Source organism: Plodia interpunctella, chromosome 4 (assembly GCF_027563975.2).
Source record: "Plodia interpunctella isolate USDA-ARS_2022_Savannah chromosome 4, ilPloInte3.2, whole genome shotgun sequence".
NCBI classification, from domain to species: domain Eukaryota; kingdom Metazoa; phylum Arthropoda; class Insecta; order Lepidoptera; family Pyralidae; genus Plodia; species Plodia interpunctella.
Genome location: NC_071297.1, coordinates 11,666,574 through 11,682,482, shown reverse-complemented (window position 1 = coordinate 11,682,482; position 15,909 = coordinate 11,666,574). Strand labels below are relative to the sequence as shown.

Genomic DNA, 15,909 nt, shown 5'->3' with positions numbered 1-15,909 from the left:
TCTTGAATAGTTAATCCATTCGAGACCGACTGGTATCATATAACCCATGCCATGCTGGAACGTCAATCGTTAAATCAGTTACATTTTAAACCTAACGCCATTGTTTTTTCTCAAAAATAAAACGAAGAAATGAGGCAAAATAATTTATTGGAATTGTATGGTAAGTCCGGTTGGGTCGTCAGTATCGCACGGGGCTAGCATCAGACGGCGGCCAGATCCAAGGGCGTGTAGTCGGTGTCGGGCGGACGCCTGACGGCGAGCGCGACGCGGCCGGCGCTCTCCAGCAGCAGCACGCCGCCGCCGCGCTGCAGCGCTCCGCGCTCCGCCGCCAGCGCTATCTGGTTCACCACGCGTCGCTCCACCTACAATCCAAGATACTTTCCCACTAATCCGTTCTCCACTTGTATCAACTCAATCAAATATAACACTTCATTTTTAATTTTATTTATAATTTACGTCAACATAATATATTATGTTTATAAAATAATATCTTTAATCATTAAAATAAATAAAACTGTATAAAAGAAAAATAAGAAAACAGTAAAAGATAGTAAATATTTTTGTGTAACCTACTTTCGGCCGCTGATCCACTTGTGATTTTACTACGACCACGGCGAATCGAAAAGGACGTTTCGTTTCGATTCGCCGTAGTCGGATAATATACGCACCGTCGACCAAGGCTCGAAACCGTTTTTTTTAACTGGTGAAATAACGAATTAACAATGTTGTTCATAATTGCTCCACCAATTGGGTTTTACCCGGATTAGTCAAACAAGCGCAATACATAGACAACGCTTTGTTTCTTTCCCTTTCTTACACTTTTTGATAGAATTGTGATATTATAATGAATTGAACAAAATCGAAATGCAAATGCTCTTCGATAAGACCCAAAAATAAGTTTTTTTCCGATTGAATCGTAATGAAAACGCTCTAAATAAAATGTACGTGTGAAATGGTTTTAAGAACGATAAGTTTTTATGGGTTCTCTCCAAGTAGAATCGTACGAGAATCTAGAAATGGACCTAATAAATTTTACCAAAATGCTTCATAAATGTATTTGTTGTATATTGACTATGTACCATGGTTATAGTGTGTGTGTGTGTGAGAGAGAGTGACCTCGTGCTTGATGGAGCGCGCGCCGTAGTGCACGTCGTAGCCGTCGGCCAGCGCGCCCAGCACGCCGCCCTCCCAGCGCAGCTCCACCGCGTGCCGCGACCGCGCCTTCAGTATTACAATACTAATTACTTTATTCAAAAAACTACAGACACACATAATAACAAAAAAAAAACGTGGGTAAGTACAAAATGTGATTATGGGTGTGTGTGCTGCAGTAATCTAAACAGGCCACAACTCAGTGATGTTATTACTCTAGGAACAATACACTGATTTTCAGTTGGAGCCTTTACTACTAAGTAGGCACTGGTGCGAAACATGAGTGCAGTAATATAGTGCTTAAAATATGTACCTAGTGAAATATATACTATTATTATTAACAGTTATATTCTCAAAAAATATATCACTACATAATAATAAAGTAAAGTCGCTTCCCAACAAATTTTGATGCAAGATTTTTGTCTGAATCTGAACTGATCCTGGTTTTTAAACCTTTTACCTGAGGAAGCTGGAACCCGTGGCAGCTTCGTTCTATATACATCATTTATTGACGTCAAAACTTTACTTTGAAATAAGTAGTTTAAAGTAAAGTTTGTCATTATTGGAAGTCGAATAGAGAATTTTTAATTTAAATCCGACTGACCTTCTCAGCCCATCTCTTGAGCTCCATATTGACCAGCGTCAGCAGCTCCTGCCTTGAGAACGGCAGGAAGTAGACGATCTCATTGATTCGTCCCAGGAATTCGTCTCGGCCGAAATGCCTCTTGAGAATGGGTCGGACGACGTTGTCCTTGAAGTGTCGCGACACTTCCAATGTTTCCTCAACACTGTCGGGGGTGTCCGAGAGGGCTTCGACACGGGTTTCTGTAACGTCATAATAATTTATAGAAGACTAGCTGTAGCCCGCGGCTTCGCCCGCGTAAATTTTCCGGGATGAAATACCTTTCATTTCTATCTACTCAAGCAATCTTCTTGAAAATTTGCATACATGTTGTTTGAAGTATGGAGAAGGACATAGGGGGTACCCTAAGTCCTTCTCCATACTTAGTAACAAAAAAACTTAATACAATATAAGTTAGGATTAGGATAACAAAGATCGACGGAGAGGCGGCGCTCTTAGAATACCTAGAACCAAATTCCAACTGCTCCTGGCTGCAGATTTTTCATATCTCTTACTTTTCGAGCGAGTCATTTCTAAACACGGGATGTCAGATTTAATTCAAGTCGCGAAAGGACTTTTCCAACTAGCTACATCTAGAGGTGAGTGTCGACACACGCACACGCACACGCACACGCACCCTTGGTCTCGGCCACGTCGGCGGGCGCGCGCGCGCGCGCGGCCGAGCGCGCCTCCGCCGCGCGCCGCAGCTTGAGCCCGTACTGCGCGATCTCGTCCGACGCCAGGTTGGACGTCATCACGAAGATCGCGTTCTTGCACTCGATCAGCTTCCCCTTGCCGTCTGTCAGTCTCCCCTGGATGTGACCAACGTTTTCTTTCAAAGATGTTTCAGATGAGAAATACATTCTTTTATCCATATGAAGATCCATTGGTTCGTTAAGATCGCTAAGAAATTAAGAAAACGGAAACCTTATCATTACTTTGTCAGTCTTTCTGCTCATCTATCAAGATCCTTCTTCTTGGGAATTCTTCTAATTTGAAATTGACTAGTTTTGATATACGAAATTACACTAAAGAATATAGAAATGTAAACGCAACAGAAAATAAAAACAGTAATTAATAAACAGAAAAGACATGCGCCTCGCATGAGCGGCCACGTAAAGAATACCTATAAAAACAGTTATACCTCATCAAAGAGCTGAAGCAGTACAGTGAGCACGTCAGGATGGGCCTTGTCCACCTCGTCGAAGAGCACCACAGCGTCAGCACGGCGCGCCAGCGCGCGCGTCAGCTGCCCGCCCTCCTCGTGCCCCACGTAGCCCGGCGGCGCGCCGATCAGCTTCGCCACCTCGTGCTTCTCCTGGTACTCCGACATGTCCAGCCGGATGAAGGCCGCCGGGTCGTCGCGGTGCATGTATCTATATAAACATGTCCAAAACAAACAATACAGTCCAGATACGGACCGACAGTTTCGGCATCACTTCTGAGCACCACTCATCCCGCTGTCGGAGGACCTCCCACCTGAATTATCTACCTTGACTGACACGGGATCAATTTGGTATCTCTACCCAAACTATGAAACACTTATTATCCTGCCTGCTCTATTTGTCCCACGACCTGCACATAGAACGACTTGTATGACGCCACAAAAAGTACCATTTCAGTGGCGTTGCCTCACAAATACAGCCAAGTCAATACGCTGCGAGAAAGAACACTTTTCAGTAGTGGCTGTTTTGAAATGCCAGTATTATGTAGCTTTTGAGAAATACATAAGTAATTCAAAATTTGACATAAAAAAGGCCTGTCAAATTCTAATTTTTGAATAAATGCTTTGACTTCGGAGTACGAGTGTACATGAAGTTATCAACACAAATAGCACGTCAAATATCAGCTTGTGAGTGACCTAGCCAACTGCTTGGCGAGCTCTGTCTTGCCGATGCCCGAGCTGCCCAAGAACAGGAAGACCAGCGGGTGCTCCTCGTCGGCCCAGCCGTTCTCCTTGCGGCGCACCGCGGCCGCCACCGTCTCTATGGCGGCCTGCTGCCCCACTATGTACTGCCGGAGTCGCTGCTCGAGGGGGAAGCGGCGACGCTCTTCGGCTGCTGCTGCCTGGTATATTACGTCACTAATTATATATTACAGAACAGACTTGTGCGAAACGCAAGTAAGGATGGTTGCGCACCTTTGTGTCGGTCGTCTCGGCGTTTGCCTGCAAGTCAGTCTGTTTTGTGCTTAAAAGGTGAATGAAGGTATGATAGGAAATTTATAGTTGGGGATAGAATATACATTGTAGCGCTGACCCAATTCAAAACGGGATCGGAAGTTGCTGTAGAGATAAGCAGAGATAAGTAGATAGAGACAGAGTAAGAAAATTGAATACTAAACTAGCTTTCACATGTATCTCTTCGCTTACTACACACTTGACCTTTTCATCATATTTTTCTACTTCGTCGAGTCGAAATTTTATGATAAAGATCTAATCATATTTTTTATCCCCATTATCGATTGAAAAATTTGAAGTCAGTTCAAATTTCGACGGCAAAACCTAGTAAAGTAGTGGGCTCACCTCCGCGGCGCGCTCCCAGCGCTTGGTGTGGTCGACGATGAGGTCCCGCGCGGGCGAGGGGTCGCGGGCGTAGTGCAGCGCGCGGCGGCCGGCGTGGTCGCGTGCTGTGGGGTCGGCGCCCGCCTCCAGCAGCGCGCGCGCCGCGTCCGCGGAGTCCGCCAGCGCCGCGTAGTGCAGCGCCGTCCAGCCCAGGAACGACGCGCGCGCGTTCATCGACGCGCAGAACTCGTCCTCGCGTCTTTGCAGTGCTATTGTCGAACAAGATTGTACATCGACTTCATTCACTTACTTTCACATCTAAGTTTAGACATAGCATATGATCATATTCTATGTTTAAAGTGCTTATCGCTAGGCTGTTTACATTTTGTATCGTTTAAAAAATACAACTTTTATTTTTATTTTTATTTATTTATTAACATTTCTTACATCTAACATTACAGGTTATTACCTAATGCGTTAGAATGAGCCTATTGTAATCTGTAGCAAATCACATATAGTCCAATTCTTCTGAAATCATTCAAAGAGCAACAAAATAGGTCCAGATCATTAGCCACGATATTAATTGTGCGCAATGCCCGCGTCAGCGGCGCCTCTTTCACCAGGTTGGTTCTCCCTTGCGGCACAGCTAGCAGCTGCGGCCGGCGATTTTTTATTTTATTTGTTCATTCAAATTTTGTCATTTTTAATAATGATGTAAATTCGTCCTCCTAATTTTTAATATATGTATAAGACCTATATTTGTTAAGTGACATCCTTGGAGAAAAGGCTGCGGTGAAGTTTGTTGCGCCACTTCGACCTGCGACCTGCGACCTTTGGAAGTCGGCAGCAGACTTAGTTTAAGTAATTTTTTGACATCAATAAGTGATATATCATCCTAAATTGAATAAAGAATTTTGAATTTGAAATTGAAATTTGTTGCATATATGACGCTACTATTAGATGGAATCTGTAATTGGCTTTTTGCAAACCAATGTTTCTGCCTGATAAGAATGTATGCTGTTAGTTCTTGAAAATAAATAACATGCTGAGACTAGTAGTTTATGTTTATGGTACAGCTCACAAAGTCTGTTGATGAACATGAACTTATTATATAAGATTCCATTAAATGTCATAATTATAATTTGATGGAATTATAACTTTGGGTGATATGGCCCATTCCTCCGCTTGACATCCCCAAAGACACATTTGTTAGGAACACATACAATGGTATTTGATGTATATTTTTGATAAAAGGTGTCATAATGATGGATGGATGTATACTTGCTGTAAATTAATAATACTGACATTTTAGCCAAGTTGACTAACAGACACACTGAAATCACTGACCTTCCAGCGGATGCAGGCCAGCACTGGCGGCAGCGGCGGCGGCGCCGGCGTATTGCTCAGGCAGGTCGGGGCGCGCGCCCAGCACCAGCAGCTCCTTGACGGCGGCGGCGCGGTCGTTGGCGGCGGCCGCCATCAGCGCCGTCCAGCCCAGCGGGTGCCGCCGGTCCGCCGCGCCGCCCGCGTCTCCGTCGCCGCTCACGCGAGATCCGTGCTCGATCAGGGCTTCCACTTGTCTATAAATTGTTATACATTTGATGGTGAATACCTAAGTGGAGTAGTGGAACTAAACAAAGTAATAAAAATTAACTATATATATTTATTATCTAAAGAACAGTCTGAGCATCTTCTGGCTACACATAAATATTTGCAGACTGAAAGCATAATGTGTTTTGTAGAGGTGACAGAAAGTTTTTGTGATGCCTATTAGAGGTGGAACTTAACAGTCAATGTTCTACAAAAAATAACTACAACCAAATGCATATTTTGGTCAATTGTCACATGCAAGAAAATATTAGTATGGCTCAAAGACAGAAATCTAAAACATTACATCACTGCATAAGTATGGTCCTTCAAACAAGAACCAATTAATTAACCACTTACTTCTTTAACTCTTGGACATTGCCCAGCTGTGCTGCTTTGAAGAATCGTTTCTCTGGAATAAGACACATATAAATTGTAATTGTACTGTTCTGATCTGTATAGTCTGAAATACTACAGAATCATCCATTGATTAAAGTAGCTTTTTAACACGGAAACCTAGTCTGAAAAAAAAAGTTTGTAACACTTGCTAAAGATCACCGTAAATCTGACAGACGTAATACCAAGATAACTCTGACACATCTAGATCAAAGTTCCTTTTTAAAACTGGGCTTCTGTGTCCTAAAGCCAATAAGTTACCATTATATACATGGTCAGCTGCCACTAGGGCCACAGTAATGACTCCCGCTGCCGTCACAAATGGCGAGGTGTTCGTCCTTCGCCACCGCGGCCTCTCACTGCAGGCCGCACAGATAGGATCAGGGAAGAGCTTGAAGGTAACTGAAGACGCCCGGGCCAAGTTCTGCAGCGCCCGGGCATATCTCAACACTGTCCGCATTGAATGTGCCGACATCTATGCTGGTTTCTTTACTTTAAAACTATACCACCAGCTAGCAAACGTAGTTCTCAACTGCAGATTGTGTAATAGCAGTAGGTATCTTTCCAACACTTGTATACATTATGAACAGTTCTACTGGATAGTATGAAGATAAACGGAGCGTGTTGTTGATGCCATCATTTTTTCGGGGTTTGAAAATTTTTGTAATTTACTCTCTGAAATGGATATGACAATAATAGCAATTTGACAAATCCTTTTTTAAAACAGCTGACAGTTGACAGAACAATGACAATCGTATCGGGCCCGGACCGGAAGAGATCGTCCCATTTTCCCAACTAACATTTTGGTTGACAAAATTACGTATATAATGTTAATATTGTAATGTCCAATCTAAGTTTAATTTTTTAAATGGTTGTATTTATATAATCTTATGTCGTGTATGTTTAATTTCAATACGTTTTTTAAAATAGATAGTATGATTCCCAAGGAAAGTTTAGACGTTATACGAAACTCGGAACACTTCACACGTAAAGACTTATTAAAATATGGACTTCATACAGGTAAGATCTTCAGTCAAAATCAAGTTTATATCAGTTTATCACCACAGTTGACCAAATAATGCAGAACATAACCTAAAATAGTGTTATTTTTTTAGGATAATCCACTAAATCTTTCCTTTTTTTCTTTAAACTCGCACTACGATTACATAGAAGGTATTTTTGGGCGCAAATCTGTAACAACATTGAAAATTGGTGTATCTTAGTTGTATCAGTAGTGCCATCTGCGCTGAGCTTTGCGTAATATGCCCTGTTTGATATGATACCGAGTGTTGCCAGCCAACGGGAGACAGACGGTACCTAGGTACCACTTTTCTTCATGCTGCCTGGGTTACATAGTGTCAAATAAGTCAACCAACCAACTTTTTGTAGGTAGGTAGGTAAAGATGTAAAGTCAACTCAATTTTCATTTCATGATGGTGGTAATGAAAAGCGTTTTTCTTTTACATTTTCCCTGTCATGAATATGTGTGATTTTTAAATGAATACTAATGGTCCAGAAAAAGAAATATTTAATAGAATATGTATCAAACAGGATAGAATGTTCTTTGGTTCAAATACGAGTGTTAATTTGGTCTGCAATAGTTGGATCTTGTTGACACTAGCGTAGGGTGTTTATTTGGGAAATATCGCGGGGTATTCTGATTTTTACCAATAAGATGTCTCTAGGAGGGTCCTCGTTTATGAAGAGCGCGACAATGCTGGAACAGTTGCTGGAGGAAATTAATTTCCAACGAACGAAGGAGATGCGGCAGTTAATGAAAGATGGTAAGTCGTTCAAGCTACTTAATTTTTTATTCTCTACTTCATTAAAATAGGTACCAACTTTTGTAATGAAAGTAGGTAATTGTTCAATGTTGAGTAGGTTTTTGAGGATGTTTTAACAAATAGTATGTGCAGATTTGAGAGAGTGATAAAAGCAAGAACTCTGAACTGATTAAAATCTGATTGCCTTGCTATGAAAAATTTAAGATGACTAATATTCATATTTAAGATGAGTGACTCTGAAAACTTCTTACCCTGCCTTGGGAGGATTATTATTTAGATTCGGTTAATTATCTGTTTATGTACCTATCTTAGTAATAAATGTTCTTCCAAGTTAGAGCTCTGTCTCTCTTAGATAATTTGGTGTTACTATTTGTCTCTTTCATTTCCCATACTAGTAAGTATGGCTTAATGATTAACAAGAGTGCAATTTTCCTCTCTGTTCATTCACTAAGCAAGTGGTGGTCTATGGCAACTAACATATAATGAATCTACATACATCAGTTTAATATACAAATTAACTCTTGATGCAAGAGTGGTTTTCAAATATAATCTTTCACCCACAAGTGCTGTTACAGACCACTTCACTACCACTGCTTCAATTTCAACCATTGCTGGGGCCTTTTGTACTCTCATTAAATGTTGTCTTAAATAAATTATAGTAAGTACTACAACTTGCTCCTCTGTCAATAGTGTAATCATTTCCATACAAATTTTAACTAAAACATAGTAAGATATGGTTCTTCAAAAGAAAAACATTATTCTTCTACACCTTGGTTGGGAGTGATATCAACTCAATGGCTGAATTGGGCTACATTTCCCAATTGAGAGTTTAAAATTTAATATAAAGTAGAAGTTAAAATAGAGATCAATAGTTTAAACAAAGAAGAGAGAAAAATTGGTAATAAAATATTTACTTTGGGCTATGACATTTTATCATTATGGGTGTGTGTTATTTGTTTTCATGTCATAATAAATAAAACACTTATCTACAGTCCCACAGTTCTGCCCCACTATTGGTGTCTGAGGTAATTATTTCACCATCAGTAGTGTGGGTATATGGATCATTAAAAAAATTCTTGCTTTAAATTAATATTTATTTATTGTTGACTAGCTTTTGCCTGCGGCTTCGCTCGCGTTTATTTTTCGGAATGAAAGGAACCTTATGTTCTTCTCCATACTTCAAACTACATATATGCAAAATTTCAAGAAGATTGGTTGAGTAGATAGAGCGTCAAGAGAAAACAAACAAATGAACAAACTTACTTTCACATTTATAATATTAGTTAGGATTATATATTGGGACTATCCTGATTTTAATGCTAGGTAAATAAAAGGTAGATAAATAATAAGATGTTTTGTAATTTTTTCTTTATTTAATAATATTAAATTTGAACCCTAGTTATTTCATTCACCCTATTAAATACTTAGAACTAGAAAAAAGAATAAATTTATTGCCATGTATTGCATAGGAAATAATTATCATTACTTTTCAATAATAATAAACATGTTTATGATCCATGGTTTCATGAGAAAGTTGCTTTGCCAGATAACTTGTTTTATGAAAATATATTTTTCTTTTGAAATATTGGCTCCAGTAATTCTGATTGTGAGATGCTTACCTCTCGTTCAAATGGGTGTAGAAAAAAAAAACTAAATATAACAGTGGAGTACTTTTATTCCTTTTGATATGTGACATTCAACATTCAACCTAATGCACCCAAAGTGTGTTAAAGAAAATTCTCTGTTGTGTAACAGAATAAGGATTTCATACTGACCAACACTTTTTTAATTGTTAAAGCGCCCGAGCAAACAAATCCTTTTGCAGCCCGCGCTTCTTACGCCTTACTCCTACGTCGTCATTTGCGCCTCCTTTCATTGGACGACCATTTGTAGGGTGACTCATGGGGATTATCTTTATTACAGGAAAATATTTGATACAATCCTGCAATCTATATCACGCTGGATACTTACTACTTTGATACTTAGTTACAGTAATATACAGTAGGATACGGAAGCAGATAGTTGATAGTTCTGTCGGCTAAGCGCTCCACTTTCGCTTGGAAGGGCATTGGTATCCCATATGTGGCATTGGTATCCCGACATGTTCTTTTGAGATTATATATCACTCATGTACAGGTCAACACGAATTCAACCTACCCAAATGAATTTGGGTACTAAGTTGATTTGCTGTTACCTACTACCGCCGCGTAAATAATGTACGTGAATTTTCATTAAACTTTGCGAGGAAACTTGCTTATTAGCTGACTTATAGTAGGAAGTTCATTACTGCTGAGAAAACCCTCATTGGGACTGACAAAGTTCAGCAAACGCCACAGGCCCCTGGCCGGCTCTCTCTCTCTCTCTCATCTCTTTCTCAGACATGGAGCATCTGATGGCAGGGTCCACTTTCCTAGTTTTTCTCCTTCACTTAGTCTTTGGTATCCCTAATCATCAGACCGTTGGCACCTATGTTATCCCTGACGACAGACGGCCGTTACTAATGATATCTTCATTTGTTTTAACTTAACATTGTCTTCCCTGTAAAGAATGAAGATGTGGCACTGGCCTGGATTACCGTCAGATTGGGCGCCCGAGCACCGCCATTGCTAGGTAGTTGTAGGCGTTTTTTTTGCCATATTTTCACTAAACAGTATGGTGTGAACCTGGCGCTTTCTGGTAGTTCTTATGTGACATTTCAATATTTATGTGAAATATTATTTAAATTATGTAGTAACTATAGGTTATTTGGTAAAAATAAAACGGTACATAATAAGAAAACACATTTATTGAACTTTAATGTACAACAGCATTGATATAAATATACAGTATTCTAATGTCTATTTATTCTTACATATGCTGTTTTGTAACCAACTGAATATTCACAAAAATTAGCTCTGTGAACTTTTATTTCAATCTTGTTAAAAGCTATCAAAAATTCTATATATATATATAAAACAAAAGTAGATTTTATATAAGTTTCGTGTTATCCAAATCGGTTACAAAACAATATAGCTATGTAAAGACAAAATTAGACTATTATCATCCACATGTTATTTTTTCCATTTTTTGGGAAACATGCGCTAAATAGGAATGTATATTAATGAAACTTATTTCGCATTTTGGGAATGAGAGCCCTACAGTATCTTAACATGTTCCCTATGACACATATTATATATTCTTTAAAATTATGGTCAGGGAACTTGACAAGCCACTAGAATTATAATCTAAAATATTTCGCAAGTTCATTATAATTGTGAGTACATTTGAGCGGAAATAATTACTGGCGGTTATATAGACATCGAATAATAAATCATAAACATCATCGAAGGAATGTAAGGCGTAGGTACATTGGTACAAGTGAGTGCTCGAAAATATTTGTAAGTATCACCATTTTAGGTAGGCAGATACATTACATTTGAGAATGTGAATAACGACAAAATGGAAATTATGTTTACTCGACAAATAAATAAATTAGGTACATTTTAGCCTCATAAAACTGCTTTGATAAGTTAATTTGTTGAATAGAGCGTCATGACGCGTGCAGAAGTTCTATTTGTTCGCGCACACAGTAAATGAGATTTGCATTGTTATGACAAAAATTAATCTTAATTAGTGCAGTTCCTCGCATCTCTTAACTAATGGCAACACTAACTTGCAAGACGTTGTGCTTAGCAAAAGGATACAAGTCTTATGTTTAATTAAGGCTATTTATATTTGCTCTTTAGACTATTTCGTACTTCAGGCAATATTAGTATTAGCCAACCAGTTCGGCAGGTAAATTAATCTCTATGTAATCAATTAAACATAGTCTCAATACAACAGCACAAATTTACAGATTATTATGTGGTTTCGATTACGTCATCGTACATAAAGCCGATATATACAGCTGACATAATATTCTGAGATTCAGAATTACCTGGACCTATACTAACATTTGTTCAGTACTTATTGTTTTTAAAAAATAAATGTACTCTTTGTTTTAAAAATGTACTTGTCTAAAACTAGACCCTTCATAATAACGATACATTTCGTAACATTTATTAGGAATATACATTTATTTTCACAATTTGATATCTAGGATTTGCCTTGTAAATCAACGGTAAATATTACCAGGTTTGTTCATTAAAGTTAATATTAAAATCTACGTAATAATCAAAATATTGACAAATAAATTATGTGTGTATAAACATTTACATTAATAAATATACAAACAAGAAAATGCGATTTTGTATGCACTAGGGCGCGTGGCGTGGCGAAGTTTTGTGCGACTGAACGCTGGGACATTACTGACTGAAGTCGCATCTACAGAAACTTGTGGACCTTGCAAGTTCTTTTCTATTTTATGATTTGTATCAATACGTACATGATTTGATTTTGAGAGACTTTTATCTTACAACAATGAAAGCACAAAGTCCTAGTAGATCGGACGCACGGAGTATAATATGACCCCCAAAAAAGTGATAAAAATTATAATAATAACAAGAACTCTCTCTATCAATATAACGACGATAAAATTATATGAATACATTAAATTGTTCAGACAAGAAGTTCAGTGGAGCACATCCCAGTCACATTAACACTAAAGGCACTTCGCATTACATACAGAGACTGAGAAGCGAATTCCACGTATAACATCGAACACTACAGTCAAGTTCATACTACAAAATTCAACCCTCACACAAACATATTTATAGACTTTGTCAAATTAAACGTTAAAATGAATTTGATTTGACAAAGTTCCTGCTTAGAATCGCAGAACATACTTAATATATTACCAATAGAAACTAGTGGGAACAGATGTGAACATGTGGAAATGTTTCAGATTGCGGGTTCGTGGTGCTGCAAGGGACGACGTACTGGACGGACCTGTTCGTGCGGCACTTCCTGTTCCAGGAGGAGAGAGCCATCGACTGCGACGACCTCCTCTTCTTCGTCAGGAAACGCCACGTCAAGGGCTCGTCCAGATATCTGCCCAAGTACGAGGTGAGTCTCTCCAGATACTTGCAAAGTTGAAATGCTAATATTTTTGTACATCTACTCGTATTAGAACTCTCAATCTTATTTTAAATTTTGATAAATTCCAAATTTCTAGAAACTAAAACATTTTTAGTTTTTGAGAGTTTATTTGAAATAATAAAGATGTCTAGTAATAAAACTTCTATATTTTCATTTACGTCAGATTTAGCGATAACAATAGATTTTGTAACAATATTGCAATAAACATTATTTACATTAGCATTTCAATGAAGACAAAACAACTTCCCATTACAGCACCACGCCAATTATATCAATATCAGTGGTCGATACAAAGGTTACCACTAAAAAATACACTGATGAATGTATAGTTATCAAAAATTTTCAGACTTACTGTCGACCTACAATTGTTGCGCATTGCCAGTAAATCTATTAGCGAATACGACATCAGTTAATTAAAGTAATTGAATTAGAGGCAGCGGAACCCTCGACTGCCGGTTTCTATTACATTCTATTTCAAGTTTATTATCAAAAGTGTGTCGATTTCTCTCATTTACTCTCCCGAATGTATGCACTAGTCTATTCATGACATTGTATATTTTTGTAACAGTAGTGAGTTGTGACCACGAGGAATGTTCTGCGTACTTCTGGTGCAATTAAGTACTTATGTTAGTGGATGAAAATTCTTTTTAATTTCTAGTTTAGCACCATATGGATGATTGTTACAAAATTCTATTAGACAAATCTTTGGAAATACAAAAATTATGTGTTAACAACAGTTATGTACTTTTATTTTAAACAATATAAAAATATGTTTTTCTTACAATATGTACTTAGGACGACGACTACGCTCTACAGTTTGTCCGCGATCACAATCGCGCTCGCTCCGCCTACTCGTTCACTAATCACAGTACATTTTGCTATTAAATAGTAGCTTCTTAAACTCGAAATCCATGGTTCGATGACCACTTATAAAATATACATTTACAAAAACAAAAATCCTAACAACCGCGATGTTAATAGTTCGATTATTGTTCTTTGTCAAGTTGAAATAAAAAGTCTTATAGTTCTATCAACAATAAAAGCAGACACTAGGTCTTAGAACCTAAAGTAAATTGCATTAGGTGGTGAGCTCACTTATTAAGTTAACTGTTATCACATTTGAAACTCAACGCGACGCCCGAGTTCTCACTGATAATCCTGTACGTTCCTCGTCACTAAACCACCTGCATGTTTTCAGACGGATGTGGAGGTTTTCCGCAAGGATTCCAAGAAGTTGCCCATCGGAGATCCAGAGATAGACTGGGAGGAGACGGTGTACTTGAACCTGATCGTGCATCAGTTCGACTACACGCTCACGCTGGCTATCTGCACACGGACCAGTCCCAAGGAGCTGCAAGTACTGAAGCGGCATTCGCAGAAGGTGAGCGATGGACAGGCGTCATACGTCCTCCGGCGGCGGCAGCGCGCGCGCGCGTCACTAGCTGAGCCGCGAGAACAGTTTGGTCCTCGGCCATGGTAGCGGCCAGTCGTACCTTCGTGGTACCGGCCCGCGCACATTCCTTTCTAGGTACGTGAACAGCCAGTACCACCACTCCCGCTGGATCATGTAGTGGTTGTAGCCGTTGCCGGCCCGGTGCGGTGTCACCAGCAATGAATGGAACGTCCAGAACAGCCGCGTCGTGATGTAGTACGCGATCACTACATCCACTGTGTAATGGCCGTGAGCTAGCAGCACGAAAGACACTCCCAACAGCGCCGAGCCCCACATCGCCCAATGCACCGGCCACAGTTTCTTCGGCGAATACTCCGCCACAACAAGGTAACTTAACACTAGGATCATCGTGTGACCCGAATATATGAAATCACCACAATATGTGTGCTTGCCATTTATCGACAGTCCGAATCCTGATATTAAATAGAACATTCTCTTGATTATTATGAGTGACGTGACATTATCTTCTTTCGGACTGCAGAAGTAGGTTTTACTGGATACAGGTAACACAGTCACAAACATAGTGATAGAGCGGTACAGGTACAGCAGACCGATGATGAAGAACATCCGGCGTGACACGATGAACCGGTGTTTATGGAACACGACGACCAACATGGCGACGGTCGTGGACACCATGATGAGGTACTCGGAGACTGCGAGCCCCCAGTCGGCCGGCCCGATGTTCTCGAGGACAATATCGTTTAATGGTTCTGTCTTGTTTCGGTCTGGTAATCGCTCATGAACAAGCGAGAGTGACATCATGTTTATACACACACAGATAAACAGGAAAAAGAAGGAAATTATAGTTTTCCATATTTCTTTGGGGTAACGTTCTTCCCGGACGGTGCCGGCGGGGATTTCTACAATGAAGTCCCCGGTGCGTTGGGGCGACGCCTCCTGGTCGGGGTCGGACTCGTCCGTGGCGGGCTGCGGCGCGTCCTTCTTAGCTTGGCGCGCCAGCAGCGGCTGCCGCTGCATCAGCTCGGCCTGGCTCGGCATGTCGGGGATGGGGCGCGCTGCTTCGGCGCTCTGTCGCGACGCGTTGTTGTTCAGGTCATTCCGTTTGAGCCGCTCGAAGTTGATGCCTTTGATTTCGTCTTGCGCGGTGTGGGAGGCTATGTCGACATCGCAGCGAGGCTCTGGGTCTGGCGGCGGGCTGGGCGGCCGCGGGAGCAGTGCTAGCTGCTTGGACGGCTGCTCATTGGCCAGGTACACGCGCACCGACTCGACCAACGGCTCCGCGAAGTTGATCTGCTTTGGTGGCGAGGAATCCTTGTCTAGGGAGCGGGTGGATATAGTCATCCAATCACCATTGGGTTGAAATGAACCTGGAATTTAGAGAAAAGGTAAATTTAATTCTTGTTTACGCACTTTGTTAATTACGATTTAATGATTA

At 40.1% G+C, this 15,909-nt stretch overlaps 3 protein-coding genes across 6 annotated transcripts in view; 1 reads left to right on the top strand and 2 right to left on the bottom strand.

The window, feature by feature from the left end:
- Window positions 1–130: 130 nt before the first annotated feature.
- On the bottom strand, window positions 131–6,990 carry LOC128669251 (mitochondrial disaggregase-like). Its single transcript, XM_053743949.1, has 10 exons — window positions 6,522–6,990; window positions 6,225–6,276; window positions 5,625–5,857; window positions 4,299–4,546; window positions 3,636–3,841; window positions 2,919–3,150; window positions 2,412–2,586; window positions 1,757–1,977; window positions 1,117–1,221; window positions 131–362 (listed from the first exon to the last, which is right to left on the bottom strand). The coding sequence occupies exons 1-10, from the start codon at window positions 6,733–6,735 to the stop codon at window positions 201–203; spliced, it is 1,848 nt and encodes a 615-aa protein (XP_053599924.1). The 5' UTR covers window positions 6,736–6,990; the 3' UTR covers window positions 131–200.
- A 654-nt stretch (window positions 6,991–7,644) lies between these two features.
- The window catches only part of LOC128669135 (uncharacterized protein), a 36,790-nt gene continuing 28,525 nt past the window's right edge, over window positions 7,645–15,909 (top strand). The window contains exons 1-3 of one of the 2 annotated variants that reach the window (XM_053743660.2): window positions 7,645–8,044; window positions 12,867–13,027; window positions 14,259–14,441. In XM_053743660.2, the coding sequence (XP_053599635.1) occupies window positions 7,936–8,044; window positions 12,867–13,027; window positions 14,259–14,441 (453 nt within the window). In that variant the 5' untranslated portion in view covers window positions 7,645–7,935. The remainder of the gene's footprint in view (window positions 8,045–12,866; window positions 13,028–14,258; window positions 14,442–15,909) is intronic. The other variant, XM_053743662.2, reaches the window with a different exon arrangement.
- The window catches only part of LOC128669136 (phosphatidylcholine:ceramide cholinephosphotransferase 2-like), an 82,908-nt gene continuing 77,810 nt past the window's right edge, over window positions 10,812–15,909 (bottom strand). For all 3 annotated transcript variants that reach the window (XM_053743664.2, XM_053743666.2, XM_053743667.2), the window contains exon 2: window positions 10,812–15,841. In XM_053743664.2, the coding sequence (XP_053599639.1) occupies window positions 14,499–15,841 (1,343 nt within the window). In that variant the 3' untranslated portion in view covers window positions 10,812–14,498. The remainder of the gene's footprint in view (window positions 15,842–15,909) is intronic.

Bases quoted from the DNA above. Each gene is read 5' to 3' on its own strand.
- LOC128669251 (XM_053743949.1), bottom strand. From the start codon at position 6,735: ATGTCGGCACATTCAATGCGGACAGTGTTGAGATATGCCCGGGCGCTG. The intron at 2,587-2,918 runs GTATAACTGTTT...GGTCACATCCAG, and splicing joins TGCTTCAGCTCTTTGATGAG to GGGAGACTGACAGACGGCAA. The intron at 363-1,116 runs GTCACTCTCTCT...CTTGGATTGTAG, and splicing joins CGCGCTCCATCAAGCACGAG to GTGGAGCGACGCGTGGTGAA.